Consider the following 24,329-nt stretch of genomic DNA (forward strand, 5'->3'; position numbering starts at 1 on the left):
TTCCTTACACATGCTGTTTGTGAATTCGTTGACAAATGAGGCAACAAGGTTTCAATCTGTTTGAGAGGACAACAAAATGAGAAAGTTTGTTGTGCCACTAATAATGGATTCTTTGCTAGAGAATTGTCTGTTCTTAAAGAGAGTACTTCAGTGAATAGAATCTGTTTTGTGTTTTTGTATCTTTTGAGTCATGGCTGTAAATGTAAAAACTAAAATTAATTTAAAACATCCAATTTCTGAGAGAAAAAAAAATAATAATAAAATAATAAAAATCCAGAAAAACTTTGTTCAACTATAACCAGCTGAAATACATCAAAGATTTCTGGCCTGGACTGATCAATAAAAGAGCAGCAGATTTACCAAAGGTTGCATTTGCACAACAGGTTTGTGTAGGTCATTTACGGGAAATCTCACCACAGTGAACTCTGCCCCTTACCACAAACAGCTCTGTAAGATTCCCTGTTTTTGATCAAAGTAACCCATTAAGTCAACAGCGACTCAAGTTTGTTTTACAGTTAGACTGAATAAATCTGAATAAATTAACATTATTTACATATACACGGTATGGAACCTGCTTTGGCTTAATCAGTTGTAAAGCACATAGATTCAAATGGTAGCCTAAGTTTTGGTGGGCGTGAGCTCAGGTAAAAGTGCGCTCGACTCGAGTTGGCACAAACATGAACACAGCCACACACAGACAGGCAGGATGGATGTGAAGCTGCTGTTTCTGACTGTTGTTTTTCTCTCCTCACCGCTCCTCACACTATGTGACCCATTGTGAGTATTAAACACACTGCTTTTCCTTAATAGTTTATTAACTGATACATGATTATTACCAGTTAAAGTTGGGGCTACAAGCTTAGTATCTATAAATTTAGAGGTTCAGTCACACAAATGTCTGTTTTATACACCGAAGACAACAAAGCTTATTTCTGGTGGGGCATGTTGTCACATGTCTTATTTATCTTAATTATAATATATTTTTATTCATTTCATTTATTACTGTTTACTTTCAATGTGCATTGTAATGTAATTCATAATATTTGTCGGCCAAAAAAGATAAATGATAAAAAATATTAAAAATATTTTTTTATTGTATGTCACCTTTTGCATTTCTGCCGTTTCATGAACTTGTTTATGGTTTGCGTAAAAAAAATTCCACTGTGACAACTTACCCCATGTAGTGTGACAGCTCTGTGCTATGCTATTGGGGCATGTTGTCACAAATAGTCAGCATGTATTTAATGATGTATCGTTTGAACGTATAACTTTTATGGTATCCTCTATATTCCCTGTGAATTGACTTTCAAAAATAAACCTACCATGCATACTGGTGTCCAGTACTATCATTTTCAGGATGTACAGGTTTTTGATTTGATCTCCTCAGATTTGTTCTGTCAGCTCCTAATTTGCTGAGGGTGGGTTCCTCAGAGAACGTGTTTGTGGAGGCTCAGGATTACTCTGGAGGAGACCTGAATGTGAAGATTATAGTAAAAAATCACCCGAAGAAGAACCTGGAGATACTGTCTAAATCAGTGAAACTGACTACAGACAACAATTTCCAGATCCTTACAGATATAAAGGTGACGCCACTTTGACACACTTTGTCCTTATGTTAAGCATATGCATGCGATTCTTCATATTTATACAATCTGCAATTATATTTACAATTTGTTTTTATGCATGTTGTAGATCTTTAACTGTTTGCTGTTGCTCAGATTCGAAGTGATAGGGACTATTTCTCTGATGATCCTGATGAGAAGCAGTATGTGTATCTACAAGCTCAGTTTCCATCCGTCACTCTGGAGAAAGTGGTCATGCTCTCGTTCCAGTCTGGATATATATTTGTACAAACAGACAAGCCCATCTACACACCTGCTAGCACAGGCAATAAATTGATTGGAGCTTCTACATTAGATACCTCCTTTGAATGTCATGATGCAAAGCACAAAATAAAGTATTCCATGAATTATCATTTATCCTTTCTGCAGTTCAGTACAGGATCTTCTCAATGACGTCTGGTCTGAAGCCATCTGAACATGCTGGAATATCCATAGAAATCATGGTACTTTCAAAAAAACAGCGCTGTAGCCTTCCTAAAAACAGTTGTTGATAATTAGTTATGTGATGGTGATTGGACATATATCAACAAAATAATTTAAAAGCATATACTGTAAAATTATTAATAATTAGTAGTGGTTGTTTTTTTTCTTGAAGGATCCTCAAGGTATCACAACTATGAAAGAAACCATATTTCCAGAGCGAGGGATTAGATCAGGAAAATATGCCGTACCTCAACCTGCCAGGTGCGTTCATGTTAGAAATCCGACTGGATTATCATTTGACTTATCCATAGAGAGGAGAAGGACATTTATTCAAAGGCCTGTTTTGATGCGACTGATGTGCTTGTATTTGTAGTCCTGGGATCTGGAAGGTGGTCACAAGATTCACGAACACACCACAAAAGAATTATACTGCTGACTTTGAAGTAAAAGAATATGGTATGAGTTTTACATTTTTAATGAAATACTTCATCTTTGGCAGTTGTGCCAAAAATCTAAAACCACTTCTAAAATTTACATCAACACGTACAGATTGTGCAGTGTTTTTTGTCATTTTGTGTGTTTGTTTTTATAGTGCTTCCCACTTACGAAGTCACATTATCAACCAGTCAATCATTCTTCTGTGTGAAAGATGCTAGTCTGACAGTAAGCATTGAAGCAAGGTACGGTAATGATGTATCTTGACCTATTTCAGTATGCATTATTATTCTGTCCAGTCATTTGACTCCATATCTGTTTAATTTTACATTTGATGTGTGTAGTTACCAAAGCAATTCTCTACTAGTTAATAGTGACGTGACAGTTCTTTTTTTCTAGGTACCTGCATGGAAACAACGTGAACGGACATGCGTTTGTGGTGTTCGGTGTGATGGAAGATGAGAGGAAAACAAGTATTCCTTCTTCTCTTCAAAGAGTTCAGGTGAGCTTCACAGCCGAGCGCAAACCTGAGCTGAGGTCTTAGTAAGTGATTCAGACTGATGTTGGCATTTGCATAAACCACAGATATTAAATGGAGAAGGTGATGCCAAGCTAACAAAGGAGACGATACTTCAGACCTTCCCAGACATCAACCAACTGGTTGGACGATCAATTTACATTTCAGTCAGTGTTTTAACAGATACTGGTAAGAGATTAGTGCACTCCGAAACGCAAGAGTCTCATGCTACCACTACTATTATTGATTTTACACTGTCTTAAAAATGCAGCTCATGGCGTAAGGTGCTAAAAAACAACCCCAACTTCCAAACGACCAAATTTTAGATGATTTTATTTGATATTGACCTTAAATATTGTATTACATACTAATATTAAACATTTTTAGTCACATTTTTCTGTTTGTTTCAGGTAGTGAAATGGTGGAAGCTCAAAGGAAAGGCATTCAGATTGTGATGTCACCGTACACTATCCACTTCCAAAAAACACCACAATTCTTCAAACCTGGAATGCCCTTCGACCTTTCGGTATAAAACATTTCTATTCTTGCAAAAAAAAAACAAAAAAAAAAACAAGCAGTCTATATTTGAAAAGGAATTGGTGAAAATACTCTAACTGATCTGCTGTTCATTGCAAGATTTACTTTATATACACTTTATTGTCCAATGTCGCCACAGAAGGGATTGGTCCATGTTTACATGTTGGGAAGTCATAATTACGATATCAAGTCACTTTGGTCAGGGCAACATTTTGAAAAAAAAAAAATGCAGAGCAAGGTTTTTTACTCATTCTATGAAGTGATGAATAAAGAATGTGCATTAGGTGTGTTTTTACTTTGTTTTTATTCAATATATGAAGGTGCTGCAAATGTAATTATTAAATATTCAAAGTTATACAAAACTGGTATTTTGTACATGCATCATATTCTAATTGTCACACTGTATCTCGGAAATCTTTTTCAACTCTAAATATGATCTATCCAACAGGACTTGAATAAACCACTAAATGGCTTTTAGAAACAGTTAAATCAGTTCTAGCCGAAATGTAATTTACGTTCTTACATGTATTATTTGATTCTGTTTCCATAGGTTTATATAACAGACCCTGACAAGATGCCTGCTGAAAACGTGGAAGTACAGGTCAATCCTGGAGGGGTCAGAGGTCGAACGAGAGCCAATGGCATTGCAAAGCTTACTGTCAATTCTCAGGAAGGATCTTCCACGCTGGAGATCACTGTAAGACCTGCCTATCTCTGAACTGTTGTTCAGTCAAATTTATGCACCTCGCACTTGTTAAAAAAAATAATAATTCAAATAAAAACTCTTTTATAAACCACCCTAGGAACTCTTGCCTATCTGAGGTGGTTTGAGCTGGTCTCCTAGCCTGGCCAGACTGCTGTGATTTAATCTGAACAAAACACCAGACACCAGCTTAACCTGTTCTTTCTGTTGTCAGTTTTTTTGTTTGTCAGCATATAATAGCATCAAATCAAGAATTACAATCTGTTTACTTCCAGGTACAAACTAAACAGCCAAAATTAGATGAAGACCAGCAGGCAGTGAGGAAGATGACAGCTCAGGCCTACAAAACCAAAGGCGGCTCCAAGAACTACCTGCACGTTGGCATTGGGGCTGCAGAGTTTCAGATTGGTGAACAAATGAAAGTCAATCTGAACCTAGGGCAAAGTCCAGGCGTCAGAGATCAAGATTTCACCTACATGGTGAGTGATAGTCCTGTTTCGGCCCAATTGAAATAATTTAGCATTATTCTTTTACCACTGCCACATGATAGCAATGCTTTTGATCACAAGCAATTATGATTGTGTCTAAAAAAAAAAAAAAACAGCACTGATGTCCAAGGAAAATGTCTTCTATTTCTTTCTACCATTTTCAGATCTTGAGCAAAGGTCAGATTGTTCAAGTAGACAGGTTTAAGTGGAGAGGACAATCATTAGTGACTCTGTCTCTGCCTGTAACCAAAGACATGGTGCCGTCCTTCCGCTTTGTGTCATATTACCATGTGGGCTCGTCCGAGGTGGTGTCGGATTCAGTCTGGGTCGACGTTAAGGACACGTGCATGGGAACAGTGGGTCAATCACGTTATTATTAATCTCTTATATGTCGAGAGTTGAAACATGTTAATACATGACCCGCAGGAATAGATATTCGGATCCAACAGACATACTCAGAGGTGTTCCTCTTAGTGTTTCTTGTGTTTTACAGCTGAAAGTTCAGGTGAAGGAGCCTCGACCAATCTATGAGCCAGGAGAAGTGTTCAGCTTGCAAATAACTGGAGATCCTGGAGCTAAAGTTGGTCTGGTGGCAGTGGATAAAGCTGTGCACGGCCTGAACCAGAACAGACTCACTCAGACGAAGGTGAAGGACGTTCATCAGCACATCAACAGCTTGCGATCAGCTTGTAAAGGATGTCTTTCTTGTTTTAGATCTGGGACATCATAGAGAAACATGACATCGGCTGCACAGCAGGAGGTGGAAGGGACAGTATGGGGGTTTTCGCTGATGCAGGTCTGATGTTTGAGTCCAACACTGCAGGAGGAACCAACACCAGAACAAGTATGTGTGTATTTACTATAAATAAACCAATATTTCTCATTCCCTAGTGTGTTCTATAAAGTAAGAAGTTTGAAAAATTATGCTAACCATAAATGACTGCATTTAAAGTGTCAAGAAACTCAAATCTTATCCTGCTTTTCAAACATCCTGTAGTGCCTGTGTGTCCCGTACCTTTAAAGAGAAGAAGAAGAGCGAGTCTTCAGCGAGTCACAACTATACTGGGTGAGGAGATTTTCCTTTTATTTGGCAGACAGTGAAGAAGGAAAGGAAATTATTCAGAGAGAGGATGAATGAATTACTCCAGTGCTCATTCTTCAGCTGTTCTTCTCCATCTGTCCTCATTATCCTACACTAACATTGTCTTCTCAGCTGGTCAGTACACTGGTGATCTGAGGAAATGCTGTGTGGACGGAATGAGGGATAATAAACTCGGCTACACTTGTGAACGGCGAGCCACATACATCGTAGACGGACACGACTGTGTCCAGGCCTTCCTGCACTGCTGCCATGACGTGGAGTCTCGTAGTATGGAGGCTGGAGAGGAGGAGATGATTCTGGCTCGCAGTACGTATCAGCTGGTTGTCATGATCTTAAAACTCTGTCGCATGTTTCCTCATGCCAACAAACCCATTTTCTTGTGTACACAATGCATATAAAATAACAATAAAATTGTTACAGATCAGATCAGGTGAAACTGACCAGGTGAACTTGTTTACCTAACGCCTGTAAAATTTAATTTCTAGTTTCTCACAGTATTTTTCGGTTAACCCGCACAGGTGAGGATAGCGACTATTATGAGAGTTTTGATGAAATCACATCACGTACACAGTTCCCTGAGAGCTGGCTTTGGGCAGAGGAGCTTCTGCCGGTCTGCCCAGAAAAAAACAAGTTATGGTGAGTAGGAGACAAATATTATATTTAGAGCTGAGTAAGAGTCATTTTCAAGCAGCAGAAGTGAATGGATGTGATTTGTAAATAGTGGTGCTTGCCAAAGGCAAAACATCACTATTATTATCTCACATACTTATTATTCTTATAGATAATGTACAAATTTGGCGTGCAACTTGCCCCGCACCATTTGTCACAGACCCACGTAAGAGGCATCAAATCATGAGGCTTGTTGAGGAGAGGTGTGCTATGGCTTTTATAAGCGACCAGGTGTGCAATGTTCATAAACTTGGGATTGAGCGCTGAGCGAGAATTTCGTAGGAACATGTGGGTCAACGCATTTGGAGAGGCTGGCATGCTGTGTGAGGACATACCCTGCAATGGGGTATAAGTTGTACCACTGCAGCGCAAGAGCCTCCAAAGCTGCCCCCTAGACATACTATGGTAAAGGAACTGAGCACATGCGTTTTTCCTACTATGGTAACTGGCATAGGAATATTGCATTGAGTATGACTCTGCATCACAATGTCATATAAACATGGGGGAGGGCTCATTTGATCATCATGAAGCCGTCAAGCTACACCCTAGCAACCATTTAGAGGACCCTAGCACCTGATCCGACAGACTGCCATTATAAAAGGCCCAGATGATATACAGACGAGATGGCGGGCTCGTTTGACTCAGCGCAGGAAACAGCTATCACAGATCACCATTGACACTTCCTAGCCACACCCTAGCAGCCAATATCAGGCACCCTAGCAACCTGCCCTAAAGAGGCAGATCTTCAAATCTGAATGTCATTGAGGCATTGGGGATGATTCATGTTATTCATACTGGTAAACAGCTTTTAGAGTATCATCATTGGCAGCTCCCAATCCACTCCCTAACAACCAAACAGACTACCCTAGCAACCATTTAGCAAGACCTATATCTCTGCATCAGAACGTTGTATAGACATAAGGCTTTGCTCTTTTGACTCATGTTGGCATACAGGATTTCAAACATGCTACACATGCTAGCAGTGAACAGCTACATGCTAATAGCGCTTGTTAAAATGTGCCAAAAAAGACCTTAGTACCTGCACAGTGCCGAGTTTTGCCATGGCAAGCACCACTCACATTTTCTTCAGAAAATGTACATATCTAGTTACTAGTTATTGTTCTCAACAGTGAAGTAAATGTGTAGATTGTGTTCAAAATCAAATGGTTACAAATGGTGCTGCTTTTCACACGTCCTGAACTTTTGTTCATGCTATACATTGTATAATGAAACTTTTTTTGTTTTTTTTGATATTTAAGCATCTTTTTAAAAAAACTTCTTTAGTTGTGTAAATGCTTTTTCTATAAAGTTATTTTCTCCTGTCTCAGTGGAACAACAACAATCACAAGAGACAGAAACTACCTGAAAGAATCAATTACTACCTGGCAAATTTTTGCTGTCAGTTTGTCGGAAACTCACGGTATTTATGTTTGGATGATGTACATTTATAGTGCACTTTTCACCTTGTTTTAGACCTTCGGCAATATGCTAAGTTGCTGTCTTTTTCTCCAAAGGCATCTGTGTTGCGGATCCATATGAGATCATTGTTTATAAGAGATTCTTCATTGACCTGAAGGTGCCGTACTCAGCTATCCGCAACGAACAACTACAAATCAGGGCCATCCTTCACAACTACACCAATAAGAAAATTAGGGTAAACAATCACACAGTCATTTTTTGCTCAATAATCACCTAATACCGTGTCAGACACCTTATTAATGTCAGGATAAATGTGCCAGTTATCCAAATTAAAGCTGTTTTTTTTCACATGCTGTCCAAGTTTACAGCTTTATGTGGTTGCCAGTTAATTAAGCCAAACTGTAAGTGTTTTTTTTGGTTTTCAATTGCCTGTTGGTCTCTTCATCAGGCACGGCTAGAGTTCATGGAGACCAAACATATTTGCAGCTCCGCCAGCAAAAAGGGCACCTACTTAACCGAAGTTGAGGTTGAGTCTATGTCCTCCAGGTCAGTTCCACATGTGATGATTCCCCTGGAGCTGGGGAATCACTGGATTGAGGTGAAGGCAGCAGCGTATGACTCTGTCTACAGTGATGGAGTGAGAAAGATCCTGAAGGTGGTGGTGAGTAAAAAGTTCCCTTCTGCCCGCTGATGAAATGACAGAACCGACTGCATTATGTGTATTTATACATAAGTATTTAAGAATTACAAACAAAACACAGTGTTTTGTTTTGGATTAACTGCTGAAAAACTTGACAACCATTCATTAATTAAAAAATACACTAATCAAATCTCTTTGTTTCAGTCCGAGGGTGTCCTCACTAAGGTACAGGAGGCAAATGTTGAGCTCAATCCTGCTAAAATAGGTAAAAGTTCTGAATAGTATAGAGTTTCGCTGACATAATATCCAAAAAGCACAAACAGATACAAACCAACCTTAACCTGTGAAACAGGTGGAGTACAACAAGTGTCTGTCAGGGGTACCAAACCAGACACTCAGGTTCCCAATACACCCGCTAACACGTACATCACAGTGACCAGTAAGGAGAAATCACTACGCTCATTTATTCTGCTTGTCCATCCGATTATCCAGTCCTGATTGATGTCTGTTACTCAAGGTCAGGAGTTCAGTAAGTTAATTGAGCAGGCCATCAGTGGAGACTTCATGGGACGGTTTATTGTTCAGCCTCGTGGTAATGGAGAGGAGAACATGATCTATACGACTCTATCTGTCATTGCCACTCATTATCTGGACAGCACCAATCAGTGGGAGACTGTTGGCATGGAACGCCGCAACGAAGCCATCAATCACATCAACACAGGTCAGCTGATCCCTCAAAAACACAGTATTCTCTGTTATAATGACTGTGTTGATGGGACAAACACTATAAAGTCTTAAGTTTTTATTATATTATTCCTGTCAAGGTTATCAGCGACAGCAAACTTTCCATAAACCAGATGGGTCTTTTGGTGCCTTGATGAACACACCTAGCAGCACATGGTGAAATACATTTCTAAAGAGATGCAGTTACATTAGCAAACTCTTGCAGGCAAAAAAAAAACTCATTAGATCTTAGGCAGGTTAGACACCAATTTGAATTTAATGTGGAAATGAGGCTCTGAGGGACACAGTTTTACCGTTTACTGCACGTTGTCATTCTTCTTGTTATTTCCCTATAGCAGATAATGAACTGGAATTCTCACCCATAGGCTTATCTAAGTGTTGAAGAACATAATCTATTGAATGCACTGTATATGTGATGCGATCTGGGAAAACTGGGATGTCGCGCTGGGATGTTTTCAGGAAATTCAAAAATAGGTTGAATGTCAATCTTGCCAATCTTGGCAAAATTCACTTGTTTAGTGCAGAAAATAGCGATTTATTGCAGCAAGCAGAAATGATTGTGTCTTTCTCTTATGTTAAGAACTTGCTGCAGAGGTGCTTTCTCTGAACACCACAAAAACCGTTAACCTATCAAAGTAAACCACGTAGCATATTTAACAAAGGTGTATCAGTGCACATTCCCCACCAATCCTGTGCTCAATCTTGGTGATGTCAGTGCCCTAAACTATGTTATAATGGACTATTTCACTTTCAGAGATGAAGGATCGGATGATGAAGTTACTAAAGAAGAGAAGACTGATGACAGTCTGTTATGTGCACAGTGCGCAAACAGCTGCGCTGTGCTCACTTTTCTAAATGTAAACTACAAATTACAGACGTTAGTCTGTTTGTGTAATGATACAGTATAGCACTCCTGACTTGACAGATAGCTCTCGTTAAGTGAAAGTAAAAGCCGTCTCACTTTAAACCAGTTTTTCTCAAAATTCAATTCCTGAAAATCATAGCTATCAGTCAACTAAAGATAGCTTTGGTTACATAAAAAACAAAAAAAATTTCACGTGTTGGGTTTTCCTAGATCACATCACATATTTATCCCATTTCATTCCTGTTAAAAATGAAAGGTGTCTGTATGTACTCTGACTAGGTCAGTAGTCAATAATTTTTTAATGGATGTCAAAGGACGAGAGGCTACACTACACTAAGTAAACAGCTTCTGTGGAAAAAGAGCTTACCATTTTGTGAATAATGTTTTCCATTAAACATTTGTTTTGGATTTATCTATTTATGCGTTGTGCTTTTATAATTACAGTCACTGACAATTTGAATATTTTTTTTGCCCTGGAGTCTGGAGAAGTCGATGCTAGTTGCCAAAAGTCAGAGAGAACTCTTAACAGAAATTCAGTAACGTCAAGGCATGTGTAATGGATAAGATCCAATTGGACTGTTCCCCTTTTTCTACCTGTAGAACCGCGGACCCCCATTATCTCCCAATAATAAGACCATCTGGCTTAGATATGTATGACGCACAGCTCATACAGATGTCACTTTAAAAACAAGTAGCTTTCTGATTGTCAAATTGGCATCAGCAGCTTGAAGCCATTCGACCTCACGCGAAACACACGAGTGCTTGGACTCTTATTGAAATGACTGATTTCGCCCGCGAAAATTTGCTGAATGTGACTGCACCATGAGAAAGATTCCTACCGTATTTACCTACTCAATTATAGTTACACATTGCTTCTTACAATTACCTTCTCTTTCCGGCTCGTCTCAACGTCAAAGGCTGACAGCATATGTGGCTAAAGTGTTCACGATGGCCAGGGATCTGACCGTAGTAGAGGATAATGTGATCTGTAGCGCCCTCGCATGGCTGGCCAAAAACAAACAGCTGGCAGACGGCACGTTTAGAGAAGACGCGCCTGTTATACATGAAGAGATGCTTGTAAGCCACATTTATAGTACTACTAATTATAATAATTTAAGAATGAATAATTACTAACACTTTTAGTACTACTACTAAATATTAAAATAATTATTTATTATTATATTTATTGTGAAATTATTTTCACAAAACGTTCAATTAGGCTCTAAATTTGTCCCACAAATTATTAGATATATATTTTTTTTTTAGCCTGGAATTATATCCACCCCAGAATGTAGAGAATGTATTACTTGAAATTGTGATTCACTGCTGAACATTATTAGGAGACAAACTGAATACAAGTGCATTCAAAGAGACAATCGTACCAGTAGTTGAAGAAACACCCAATAATTATGATACTACCAATAATTTTGAGAAAATGGAAGACATCACAGTCAATAGAAATGTTAAAGAAATTTTACTAACAATTGTTATTTGGTTGTTTGTTATCTTATTTGTTTTCATATATTTGTCTCATTTATTTGGGTACGCGCCAATTTTAGGGTGATGTACGCGGGAAAGATGATGACGCCTCTCTGACTGCATTTGTCTTGATTGCCATGCAAGAGGGGAGCAAGATCTGTGCTGAATCTGTAAGTGTGATTCCTGATATGTCATCTTCGTCTGGAGCACGTCTCACTCGGTCTCTCTCTCTATACTAGAATCTTCAGAGCAGTATGAAAAAAGCTGTCGATTACCTGCTGCTGAGAGTTCACAGTCTGACCAATCCTTATGCTGTCGCTATGACTTCTTACGCTTTGGCCCATGCTGGAAAACTCAATAAAGACATCTTGAGGAGTCACTCCATCCAGAACGAAGGCCAGTAACATTGTTCAGCTCAACTACAGCAACATAAGCACACAAATATATACAACAACAACCAATCACAGTTCACTTCCTACAGTTGTTTGTCATCCATGTTGTAATCAATGATGGAACAGTTTGTAGTCTGACTTATAAGGTATATTTATATAAGGGCCATCATTATTAAAAAAAAAAAAAAAAAAAAAAAAAAAAAAAAAACAAAGAAAGTTGTATTTTTCCATTAACAGTGGGCACATTCTGGAGGGTCCCTGGGGCACATCAGCACTCTCTAGAGGCCACAGGTTATGCGCTTCTTGCTCTGGTGAAAGCGAGGGATTTCCAGAGCGCCGGAGCGGCGGTGCGTTGGCTGAGAGCACAGAGAACAACATACGGAGACCATGGAAGCACACAGGTGAAGATCATTAACACGTCAATAGCTTTAGAAATCAATCACTCTCCTGACTGCTATAGTTGTTATGATAGTCTTGATGCATTCACTTAATCATAATCAAATCAATATTGTCTAGGCGAGCATCATCGTTTTCCAGGCCGTAGCTGAATATCGCATGGAAGCGAAGAAGCAGGACATGAATCTGAATGTTGAACTCTCTGTGGAGGGAAGAAAAACTCACAACAAATGGACTTTCACTAGTTCCAACAAGCATGTGATGCGCTCAGACAAGGTGAAAGAGTGAACAAACAAATGCATGTTAAATTTGTATTTTATTGTGCATTTCACATCATGTCAAATGTTTCACATCAGGTCAAACTAACACAGAAATTCAACATCACTGCTCATGGAAACGGACTGGCCACGCTCTCGGTGAGGACTGTTTCAAATATCATTTGAAATACACTTGTTACGATCAAATGAGTAAATGTAAATAAATTCTAATTCCATTCAGGTATATTCTCTCTATTATGCTCTGCCTGAGGAGAGAGAAAATGACTGTAATGCATTTGATCTCAGTGTGCAGATGAAGAAAGAGCATGACGGTAGGATTCATCATCTGTACATACACTTTCTCCCACAAGAGGGGGGCCAGTAAGATTCTTTTGGAAGAAATGAATAATTTTATTAATCAAGGATGCATTAAATTGATCAAAAGTGACTGTGAAGACATTTATAATGTGCAACAATGCTGTTCTTTTGAACTTTCTATTCATGAAAGAATCCTGAAAAGAAAAATGTAACAGTAATGATGCTGAAAATTCAGATTTGCATCAAAGGAATAAATTATGTTAAAAAAACATTCAAATAGAAAACAATAATAATATTACACAATAGTGCTGTTTTTACAGTATTTTCAATAAAAAAATGCAGCCTTGGTGAGAAGAAGAGACTTCTTTCAAAAACATGAAAAATTTAGGACATTTTTTAAATGTAACTCTGATTGTATTCATCTGAAAGAAGAAAGTCATATACACCAAAAAAGGCTTGAGAATGAGTAAATCCTGAGGTAATTTTATTTTTTGGCTATGCCTTTAACATTGTTATATCTTTCTGCATGCAGTGTCACATCCGGGTGCCATCGAAAGTTACCTGCTCATGGTTGAAACCTAGTGAGTATAAAACTAATTTCAGTTTAATTCATTCAAATTTGCATCTTCAGCTGAATGTGAGAATGCACTGATGATATATTAGATCGCTCTGCTTCTTAAATGTTGTTTTGATCCGTCTGTGCAGTTTCAAGAGCTCAGAGAGAGATGCTGCCATGACTGTTGTGGATGTCGGTCTGCTGACAGGGTTTAAGGTGGATGACAATGATCTTTCAAAGGTAAAAATGCACAGTGGTTGCATAAAGTTGACAACATAGCATGCCATTTCATGTCTTTAGTTGGCTGATAGCTATGATTCTCATAGTATGCAAGTTGTATACTTGGATGGATGTCGTATTTTTTGGATGTCTGATTTATTTCCATCAGTTATCTAAAGGGAAAGAAAAGTACATCGAGAGATTTGAGATGGAGCATTCGGAGCGCGGAGCGCTTACCATTTTCTTGAATAAGGTACATGGGCTCACTATTTATTGGATCATTCATGTAGCTGCAAATATCAAATTTTTGATCACCAAACCTTTAAGAATCTCATAAAACCAACCAACCAACCAACCAACCAAACAAACAAACATTATTTGAAATTGTCATCTAAATCAATGCATAGCCAGGGGTCAGTGTGCATGTACTGTACATCACTAATAACATAACTATGTGACACCTACACAGTTTGAGTGAAATTAATTTTAAATTTCTCTTTAAAATCATCAGCAGTGTGTTTCAGTTTCTCTTCACAATTGTTTGAGTTTGTTAAAGTGCTCAGAGGTTCAATCCATTTAACTTTCAGTGAGCTTACAATGTTCAGTGTAATATCATAATGAATGTGCATGTGTCTCTTTAGGTTTCCAATAAAGAGAGGGAAAGGATTGCCTTCAGAATGCACAAGATCAACGAAGTGGGAATGCTGCAGCCCGCCGGAGTTACTGTGTATGAGTACAACGCTCCAGGTGTGTGATGAACAAGAAAACAACATGTGCAATGAAAATCTTGTGCTAAATCTTCACTAATGTGCGCATTTCCACAGATGATCGCTGTGTGAAGTTTTACCATCCTCATAAGAAAGACGGAGCGCTGAACAGACTCTGCCATGAGGACCTGTGCCAGTGTGCTGAAGGTACGTACACCTGTTAACTGAAGTTTTTAAAGAAAAAATACTTTTATTCAGCAAGGATAAGGATAAGGACACATTAAGTTGATCAAAAGTAACAGACATTTATAATGTCACAAAAGTTGTTCAGGTTATTTTTGCGTAACTTGTGTGTGTCTGCATTTGCAGAAAACTGCAGTCTCCAAAAGAAGCATCAAATTAAGGAGTCTCAGCGTGCCTTTAAGGCCTGTGCGCCTGGAGTTGAGTACGGTAAACACACTGCTGTCTGCTTGTGTAAACGTGTTTGTCTGTGTGAATTCTTAGCGCTGTGATTTATATGCTGTAACTTATTTCTTTGTAGTTTATAAGACCAGAATGATGGGAATGGAGCTTTCACTGCAAGCAGACATCTACAACATGACCATAGAACAAGTGCTGAAAGAAGGTAAGATGACATCCTGTCAAGCAAAAGTGCTTTGTCATCTCAACATCGACCTTTGTGGTATTTGGAAATATTCAGTAGTTATGTTTTTTTGAAAAGTTTGGGGTCGGTAAAATTTTAGAAAAAAGGCTCTTCTGCTTGCCAAGGCGACATTGGTCAGAAATACTGAAATATTATAAATATTATAAAAAAAAAATGTTTTCTATGTGAATATATTGTAAAATGCAATTTATTCCTGTGATCAAAGCTTAATTTCCAGCATCATTTCTCCAGTCTTACTGACCCCTTTAAGGTCAGTAAGATTTCTTTGTTGTTGCTGAATATTCAACAACAACAAAGAAATCTTACTGACCTTAAAAGGGTCATATGATATGGTTCTTTAGGGTCTTAATGAAAAGTCTATAATATACTTTGGTTAAAAATGCTCAATGGTAGTGTAAAACAACACCCTTTTTACCTTGCCAAAATCAGCTCTGCAAAAATCATCCCATTGTGGTCGAGGCTGCTTTAAATGCAAATGAGCTCTGCTCGCCCCGCATCTCTCTTCTCTCTGTGGAGTGACGAGCCTGTTTACTTTAGCCGCATTTAGCCACTAAACTTTTCTATTTGCTGTTAAGTCTTGTTTTTTTGACTATCAAATGCAGTAACCTGATTAAACACTGATTTTTTTTTTTTTTTTAGGCACTGAAGCAGATGTGGAAGGGAAGATGAGATCTTTCTTGGCTCATCCTAACTGTAGAGAGTTTCTAGACTTCCAAGAAGGCAAAACCTACCTGATCATGGGACAAACCACATCACTTCCAAACATTGGTGGAAGGTAGGAGCTTTACGAACATTATGAGGACAATTTACCACTTCAGACCTCTCCAAACCAAAATACATTCACATCACCCTGGGCTTTCACATCAGCTCTCGAGTTTTGAACACACACGTCTGTTTTTGTGAATTGTGGGGAGTTTCCATAGACTTCTATTGTTTTTATACTGACCAAACAATATTTTTTATCCCCTAACCCAACCCTAAAACTACCCCTTACCGAAAACATCATTTACTATCTTTAATAATTTATTACCTTCGTGGGGACCACAGACCGATGAATTGTGGGGACTTTGTATATAGACTTCTAATGTTTTTATACTGTACAAACCGTATTTTATAATGCCCTACATCAGACCTACACCTAAACCTAGCCCTCACAGGAAACTGTACACATTTTTCAATTTCTCAAAAAAACCATTTGATTTATAAGCCTTTTGAATTATGGGGACACTCAGAATGTCCTCATAATTCACCTCCTCCTTGTAATACCCATGTCATACCCTTGTCATTATACAAATTTGTGTCCTGATATGTCACAAAAACATGCACACACACACATACACACAGTATGGATGGTCTTCATGTGTTTATGTGGGGTTTTTTTTAGACTGAGGTACAACCTGGGTGAGGAGACCTGGATCGAATACTGGCCAACACAAGAGGAGGCCCAAACCCAAAGATACAAAGACAAGCACGTCGGCATCGCTGCACTTGCCGACCAGCTCTTTAACTTTGGATGCACAACTTAATGATCCTCACAAGCAAAGAAATTCAATCCAAAATCTTTGGTTGATTTTCCTTTTCTGGTAACCCTAAAGGCTTGTTCATACCAGGGATGATACTGTAATTATAATGACAACAATAAAGTTTTTACTCAAGTGAATATTTAATCAAAGTGGGTTTATTATTTACTGAAGTCTTCCCAGCAGGCACCAGATGTTAATATAACGTCAGGTTGACGCTGGATCCCAATGTCAGGCAGACTTTGCATTTTGGTTGAGCTTAGTCAGTTTGACATTGACTTAATGTTGGATTTTGGTTACACAACCGAAAAACAATAAATATCGGACAACAATAAGTGTTGGACATCAATTTAATGTTGACAGTAGATGTTGAATTTACATTGAATTTTGGTCACCCGATGTGGCAACCGAAATGTAACCAAATATCACATCTTGTGACAAAATTCTAATTGCTGGGTAGATTACTTACAAATTGTAGTCTGTTGCTGATAACAAAATTATGAAAATTGTACTTAACATAATCTGGATTACACATATTAGGTAATGTAGTCTGACTACTTTTAGATTACTTTTGACCTAACTTGTTTTTCACGTAGACTTGAATGGGATTATGTAACATTCATACATATAACTGTACCACACTAATGCAGTTAGTCTGCATGCATGTGTGGATGAAATTACATCAGTTTGTGCATTTTAAAGTGTTTTAAAGGCAAAGACCTTCCAAAGACAGCAATGCATGGTTAAATGAATGATTGATAATTCAAATGCTAATTAAAATGTATCCATTTTCTGTGCAGTCATAGCTAGATTAGTGGATGGTGTGTGCAATTGCACAAAAACTGGAAGACTGGAATGTGTAAGTGGGTTCATTTAGAAAATGTAAAACTGTAGAAAATGTAGAAATTTTAAAGTAAGAATAATTGGCCTGAATCAATAATTTATGAATAATACAGCCTTTGTGTGATTAATATGTAATCCATAAAAAGTAACTAAATATGAGCAATTTAAAACAATACGATTTAACTGCAAGGAGTCATTTTTTGGAATCCAGATTACATGTAATCAGTTGCTACCCGATGTTTAAAATGCTATTGAACATTCTGTTATCGCTCGCGAAACAAAACAGTTCATTTAACATGTTTTTCACTTATTTGTGACAATAGAAGAGTATGTGCACTGAATTTGCAAGAAAATAATGTCTTTGTGCTTTAATCTGCGAGTGTAAATACACATTTGTGCAACTGTATTTTTGAATTTGTCTGTTTGCACTTTTCAGTTAATTCAACTAAACTTGTGTTAAGATGGTTTGTTCCATCATTCTTTCTTTTTTGTTTTATTTGTATAGCACATTTACAAACAGCATGCACGGCTGACCAAAGTGCTGAACAGATGAAGAAATAGAACACAAATACCAAACCACAGATACAAACCATAAACTCACAAAGAATTAAAAGCCAAAGAAAATAAATAAGTTTTAAGAGATGATTTAAAAACGGTTAAAGACTGTACCAATCTAATATAGGCTGGGAGGCTATTCCACAGGCTAGGGCCAGCAACCGCAAAAGCTCTATCCCTTCTATGCTTTAACCTTGATCTGTGGACAGAGAGAACTCTTTGATCACCAGATCTCAAATTTCGTGTAGGATTGTATGGATAAAGTTTATCGGACAGATAGCTCGTTGCCAGATTGTTTATAGATTTAAAAACATGAAGAATTTTAAACTCAGTTCTAAAATGTACAGGTAACCAATGCAATGATTTCAGAATTGGAGTGACATGATCAAATTCACGTTGCCCTTTAAGGAATTTAGCAGCAGCATTTTGTACTAATTGAAGTCGAGCAATGGAAGTGCCAAAATAAAGAGAGTTGCAGTAATCCAAGCGAGATGTAATAAGCGCATGGATAGCAATCTTTAAAGTTTTCACAGAAAGAAAAGATTTATTTTTGGAAAGGCAACAACTAATAACCGCATTTATCTGCTTATCAAATTGTAGACTCTGATCCCAGAAAACACCTACATTCTTAATGCAGGAAGAAGTAAAAGGAGCAAGATAGTCCAAATCAATACGTCTGCTCCCTGGATTCTGACTAGGGCCAAAGACTATAACCTTGGTTTTTGATTCATTCAGAAATAGGAAATTTTGAGAGAACCACATTTTCACTTCATCAAGGCAAGCAAAAAGAGATTCCAGAGCAGCATGTTTATTTCGTTTCAGAGGTAGATAAATTTGGGTATCATCTGCATAGCAGTGAAATGATACACCATGCTTTCTGAATATAGAGCCCAAAGGAAGTAAATACAAAGAAAAAAGAATGGGTGCGAGAATAGAACCCTGCGGTACTCTACAGGAGAGTTTAGCAGGCAATGAGGAAAAATTACCCAATCTGACAGAGAAACATCAATTTGTTAAATATGATTTGAACCAACTAAAAACAGTTCCCTGGATGCCCACCAGATATTCTAATAGAGATAAAAGAATTTTATGATCAACTGTATCAAAAGCCAAGGTTAAGTCTAACAAAATTAGGATAACGAGTCCCCAGAATCAGTCGCCAGCCGAAATAAAGCAGACTCTGTGCTGTGCAGAGGCCTAAACCCAGACTGGAAAGTTTCAAAAATATGGTTAACACTAAGGTAAGACTGTAGCTGAATAACGTCTCGGTTACGTATGGTAACCCTCGTTCCCTGATGGAGGGAACGGAGACGTTGTGTCGAGTAGTGTACGACACTAGGGGTCGCTCTTGGGAGCCCAAACACCTCTGACAGTATAGAAACAGGCCAATGAAAATTGGGTGTGCAGATTTGCATAGCTGGCCACGCCCCGTTCATCCGGGTATAAATAGGGCAGCATGTGCATCTGCTCACTCGTTCTGATGTGAGGAGCCGAGCGTCTCAACTCACTCAGAGACGGTCCAGAGTTGTGGCATGGGAGACACAACGTCTCCGTTCCCTCCATCAGGGAACGAGGGTTACCATACGTAACCGAGACGTTCCCTATCTGTCGTACACTCCGAGTTGTGTCGAGTAGTGTACGACACTAGGGGTCCCCTGTCAAATCACGCCACAAGTCTGGCCGTGTCACGAGTGACCGGGCGCAGATAGTAACAAGCCAGCGTGTTAACATAAGTGCGACTCACCTCTTCGTGACCTTCCAACGTCCAAGAACTGACCTGTTACAGCAGTGTCCTGCAGCCGGACCTGTCTCAGTGGAGCGGCTGAGCGTCTTGGCGGACGTTGGGGAAGTGACTGTTTCCCGAGGGAAAGAGGCACTACGGAGATCACAACCTGCCCAGAGGGGGGGTATAAGTGAAAATTGTTAGGTATGGGACCCAGGATGGGCCTCACGTAAGGGAGACAGCCAAACCTAGGACCTTAGAGACCAACCTGATCTCAGGGGAAACACCGCACCATAATGAGCTATAGGTGGAAAATACACACATGGGGCCACCTGAGGAGCCACTACATATGGGGCACAACTCCAATCATGAATAAACAGTGTTCATACCTTATGCTGGAGTTAGCAGCGAGTTCCTCCGCAAAACTCTGCCACGTCTGGAAGTGCCAATGATGGAGGGAGGAGTCCAGGGTTCACATCAGGAAACCTACTGAAACTTAGAAGCGCAATCACCAATTAGGGGAAGCGCTTTGAGCAAGCTCTACACCGACCAGTGTGCTTAAGTCAAGTGCTTGCGTTCAAGACTCTAGCTGAAACTGGCTCCATGCGCAAATTGTAAAATCTGGCGAATGTATTTGGTGTAGCCCAACCTGCAGCTCGACAGATGTCTGTTAATGAGGCCCCGTTTGCAAGAGCTGCCGAAGCAGCGACGCCTCTGGTTGAATGCGCTCTTATTCCTAGTGGGCAGGGTAAACCTCTGGCCTCGTAGGCCATCCGGATTGCGTCCACTAACCAGTGGGAAATCCTCTGTTTGGAGACAGCCTTCCCCTTCTGCTGTCCTCCATAACAGACAAAGAGCTGTTCCGAACGTCTGAAGGGTTGAGTTCGTTCCAAGTAAATGCGCAGGGCACGGACTGGGCATAACAAGGTCAGGTTGGGATCATCTTCCTGGGAAGAGATGGCTTGCAAGGTCACCACCTGATCTCTGAAGGGAGTGGTGGGGACCTTGGGCACGTATCCAGGCCGGGGTCTCAGGACAACGTGAGAGTCTGCCGGTCCGAATTCTAGGCACGCATTGTTGACGGAGAGGGCTTGGAGATCTCCCACTCTTTTGACAGAAGTGAGCGCAGTCAGGAGCACCGTCTTAAGGGAGAGGGCGTCAACCTCGACCGATTGGAGTGGCTCAAATGGATCCCGCTGTAGGCCCTGGAGAACAACAGCGAGATCCCAAGAGGGGATCAGATGCGGCCGGGGAGGGTTCAGTCTCCGGGCTCCTTTCAGAAATCTGATTATCAAATCGTGTTTCCCCACCGATCTGCCCCGTGTTGAGGCAGAAAGGTGCCTGTCCAGGCCCCCCCTGGAGGAAGGATAACACTGACTCGACGCCACACCTCCGTGGGTCCTCCCCTCGAGAGGAACACCAGTTCACAAATATGCACCATTTCAGGTCATACAGCCACCTGGTGGAGGGAGCTCTTGCCTGTAGGAGAGTGTTTACCACTGATGGTGAAAGGTCTCTGAAGTCCTCTTGGTCGCGTCCAGGGACCATAGATGGAGGTTCCAGAGATCTGGGCGGGGGTGCCAAATTGTGCCCTTCCCCTGAGAGAGGAGGTCCTTCCTCAGGGGAATGTGCCAGGGAGGGGCTGATGCCAGGAGCACCAGGTCTGAGAACCAGGTTCTGTGGGGCCAGAAAGGAGCCACCAAGAGAATCTGTTCCCTGTCCTCCCTGACTTTGCACAGGGTCTGTGCGATGAGGCTCACTGGAAGAAACGCATACTTGAGCCGGTTCTTTGGCCAGCTGTGTGCCAGTGCGTCTATCCCGAGGGGAGCCTCGGATAGCCCGTACCACAACTGGCAGTGGGTGGATTCCGGTGAGGCAAAGAGATCTACTTGTGCCTGGCCGAATCGATCCCAAATCAGCTGGACCGCCTGGGGGTGGAGCCTCCACTCGCCTCCGAGCGAAACTTGGTGTGACAGAGAATCGGCCACACGGTTGGCTTCGCCCGGAATGTGAGTGGCCCGAAGAGACCTGAGTCTGTGTTGGCTCCATAACCAGAGATGGCGGGCGAGTCGTGACATGCGAAAGGAGCGTACACCGCCCTGGTGGTTGATGTAGGCTAGTCGCTGTGTTGTCTGACCGGACCAACACATGCTTGCCCTGAACCAAAGATCGGAACCTCTTCAGGGCCAAGAGCACTGCCAACAACTCTAGGCAGTTGATGTGCCAAAGCAGTCGGGGGCCCGTCCAGACCCCGGAAGCTGCTTGCCCGTTGCAAACGGCACCCCAGCCTGTCTTGGAGGCATCTGTGGTGACAACGATGCGTCTGGACACTTGTTCCAAGGGTACTCCTGACCATAGGAACGCAAGGTCCGTCCAAGGGCTGAGAGTTTTGCGACACGACGGTTTGATGCCCACACGGAGCGTGCCTCTGCGCCATGCCCATCTCGGGACTCGAGTATGCAGCCAGTGTTGCAGTGGTCTCATGTGGCAAACCCAGCAGGAAACCTGCGTCTTGAAGAATCGAGACATGCCATGTGCCCTAGAAGCCTCTGAACCTGTTTTAGGGGGACCATAGACCTGCATCTGACCTGCACGTGAAAAGGTGCTTGAGGGTTAGCATTTTGAACGGGCGCTTGTGTAGGGTCCGATTCAAAATCCTCAGGTCCAGAATTGGCCTGAGCCCACCACCCTTCTTGGGTACAATGAAGTAGGGGCTGTAAAACCCTTTCCTCATCTCGGCTGAGGGGAAAGTTTCTATCGCACCCTTCGCCAGAAGGACTGCGATCTCCGCACAAAGAACCGTGGCGCTGCTGCCTCGCACTGAGGTAGCTAACACACCCCGGAACTTGGGCGGACGTCGTGCAAACTGGATAGCGTAGCCGAGTCGGATTGTCCTGAGGAGCCAGCGGGAAAGGTTGGGGATATTCAGCCAACCCGAAATATTCTCCGCTAGGGGTCTCAAGGGAGTTACACCCGATGCACCAGGGATGGGGGTCGTGTGGCTGGGAGGGCAGTGTGTGGCCGGAGATAAGAAGCCCCGGGACCCACTGGCTGCCACACCCAGCAAATTTGTGCCATGAAAGCTGACCAGAGGATTCCCCCGAGGGGGGAAATCGTCCGAACAAGCTCGATGTTTCAGGACATGGGGGAACACAGTGGGTGTGTGACCGCATGTCCTGGATGGAGGACACAGCACCCGATGATGCAGAGGGTCGGAAGTGCTGTGTGTAACGCCCAGAGAAGGAAGAAATTGCTCTTTTATTGACCATGTGGTGGCCGTCTGCCCGGGGGCAGACAGCCGGTTGGAAGCCGAATCCAGCGCTCGTCCCCTCGTCGAGTGCGGATCCGGACAGGTCAGGCGATCCCTCCTCCCTGGGCGGCCCGTCTCAGGACCGCTTCGAAGCCTGGCGAGGGTTCTTAGTGGCCTGAGGACGAGCTGACGGTGCCACCTTCCTACGAGAGCTGGACCGGGGGGCGGGTGCAGCTGCAGGACCAGCAGGTCGCGGGTCCTGAGCTGCTCTCGTAGGCGGCCTCCCTCGGCGCGGAGCAGGCGGGGGTTGCTGCCTCGGCGGAGCTGGGCTGGAGCTCGCCACACGCCGAGGCAGGATGTGCTTGATGGCCTCCGTCTGTCTCCGTCCAGTTCCTGCACCAGCTCTGGGTCGGGAACACCCTCGTGCAGATCTTTTAAAACCTTGGCTTGGTAGACCTGCAGGATTGCCATGGCGTGCAGGGCGGACGCGGCTTGCCCAGAGGCTGAATAAGCCTTCGCTACGAGAGTAGATGAAAACTTACAGGCCCTGGACGGGAGTTTCGGTTGGCCCCTCCAGGAGGCGGCGTTTTGCGGGCACAAGTGCATCGCAATCGCTCTCTCCACCTGGGGGACCTCCGTGTACCCCCTCGCCGGACCGCCATCGAGGGTGGTGAGGGATGAGGAGTTGGCATACCGTGAACGAGCCGACAGAGGGGCTTTCCACGATCTCATCAACTCCTCATGCACTTCCGGGAAGAACGGAACCGGGGAGGAGCGCGGCCAGGGGTCACGCCCCTTCCCCAGGAACCAATCATCCAGCCTAAGAGGCTCCGGGCCGGGCGGGGGAGCCCACGTGACCCCGATCTCTCTGCTGCCCGCTGAAGTGCGGCGGCCATTTCGGCATCCGGGCAGCTGGGACGGCTCGGGCTCTCCCTCCGATGCAGCAGCATCCTCCTTTTCCCCAGCAGGAGCGCCGAATAACAAATCCAACCCATACTGAGACGAACCAAAGTCATCCGGACACTCCATCGGTAAAGACTCGGTAAGCACCCGGCAAAACATCGCTCGATGGCCCCAGCGCCCGTCATACCCGGGGTAGAAGGACTGGAGCGGGAAGCACCATCAAAGAAACCGAGTCTCGAACGAAGCGTGCTGGCAGTTCCTTAATGGCAGTTCCACCATCAGCATGCTGCATGCCCACGCTCCAGGCATTGAACACAGTGATCGTGCCGATCGTTAGGGGAGAGGTAGAATCCGCAACCAGAAGGGCAAACGGAAAGGCATAG

The 24,329-nt window shown here is 42.0% G+C and overlaps 1 protein-coding gene across 2 annotated transcripts; it reads left to right on the forward strand.

Moving 5' to 3' along the window:
- Positions 1 to 620: 620 nt before the first annotated feature.
- c3a.6 (complement C3a, tandem duplicate 6) lies at positions 621 to 16,812 on the forward strand. Of its 2 annotated transcripts, XM_051109403.1 has the most exons (41): positions 621 to 777; positions 1,388 to 1,583; positions 1,719 to 1,887; positions 1,992 to 2,065; positions 2,218 to 2,306; positions 2,419 to 2,501; positions 2,638 to 2,725; positions 2,880 to 2,982; positions 3,066 to 3,186; positions 3,408 to 3,523; positions 4,085 to 4,231; positions 4,513 to 4,716; positions 4,890 to 5,081; positions 5,219 to 5,371; positions 5,440 to 5,569; positions 5,723 to 5,791; positions 5,939 to 6,133; positions 6,346 to 6,463; positions 7,825 to 7,916; positions 8,011 to 8,150; positions 8,364 to 8,576; positions 8,760 to 8,820; positions 8,908 to 8,994; positions 9,073 to 9,276; positions 9,380 to 9,455; positions 11,082 to 11,241; positions 11,724 to 11,813; positions 11,883 to 12,039; positions 12,273 to 12,436; positions 12,552 to 12,707; positions 12,788 to 12,847; positions 12,930 to 13,020; positions 13,539 to 13,587; positions 13,712 to 13,802; positions 13,951 to 14,034; positions 14,423 to 14,528; positions 14,606 to 14,695; positions 14,858 to 14,938; positions 15,030 to 15,113; positions 15,792 to 15,927; positions 16,537 to 16,812. In XM_051109403.1, exons 1-41 carry the CDS (start codon positions 707 to 709, stop codon positions 16,676 to 16,678), a joined length of 4,932 nt encoding a protein of 1,643 aa, XP_050965360.1. In that variant the 5' UTR covers positions 621 to 706; the 3' UTR covers positions 16,679 to 16,812. The 2 variants fall into 2 exon arrangements, with proteins under 2 accessions (XP_050965360.1, XP_050965368.1); XM_051109411.1 differs by lacking the exon at positions 621 to 777 and having other exon boundaries at positions 1,439 to 1,583; positions 1,693 to 1,887.
- The last annotated feature ends 7,517 nt before the right edge of the window (positions 16,813 to 24,329 follow it).

Source organism: Labeo rohita, chromosome 1 (assembly GCF_022985175.1).
Source record: "Labeo rohita strain BAU-BD-2019 chromosome 1, IGBB_LRoh.1.0, whole genome shotgun sequence".
In the NCBI taxonomy this organism is placed as follows: Eukaryota; Metazoa; Chordata; class Actinopteri; order Cypriniformes; family Cyprinidae; genus Labeo; species Labeo rohita.

Coding starts and splice junctions, on each gene's coding strand:
- c3a.6 (XM_051109403.1), top strand. CDS start 707: ATGGATGTGAAGCTGCTGTTTCTGACTGTTGTTTTTCTCTCCTCACCG. Junction 1,584..1,718: donor AGATCCTTACAGATATAAAG/GTGACGCCACTT, acceptor GCTGTTGCTCAG/ATTCGAAGTGATAGGGACTA. Junction 14,035..14,422: donor TTACCATTTTCTTGAATAAG/GTACATGGGCTC, acceptor GTGTCTCTTTAG/GTTTCCAATAAAGAGAGGGA.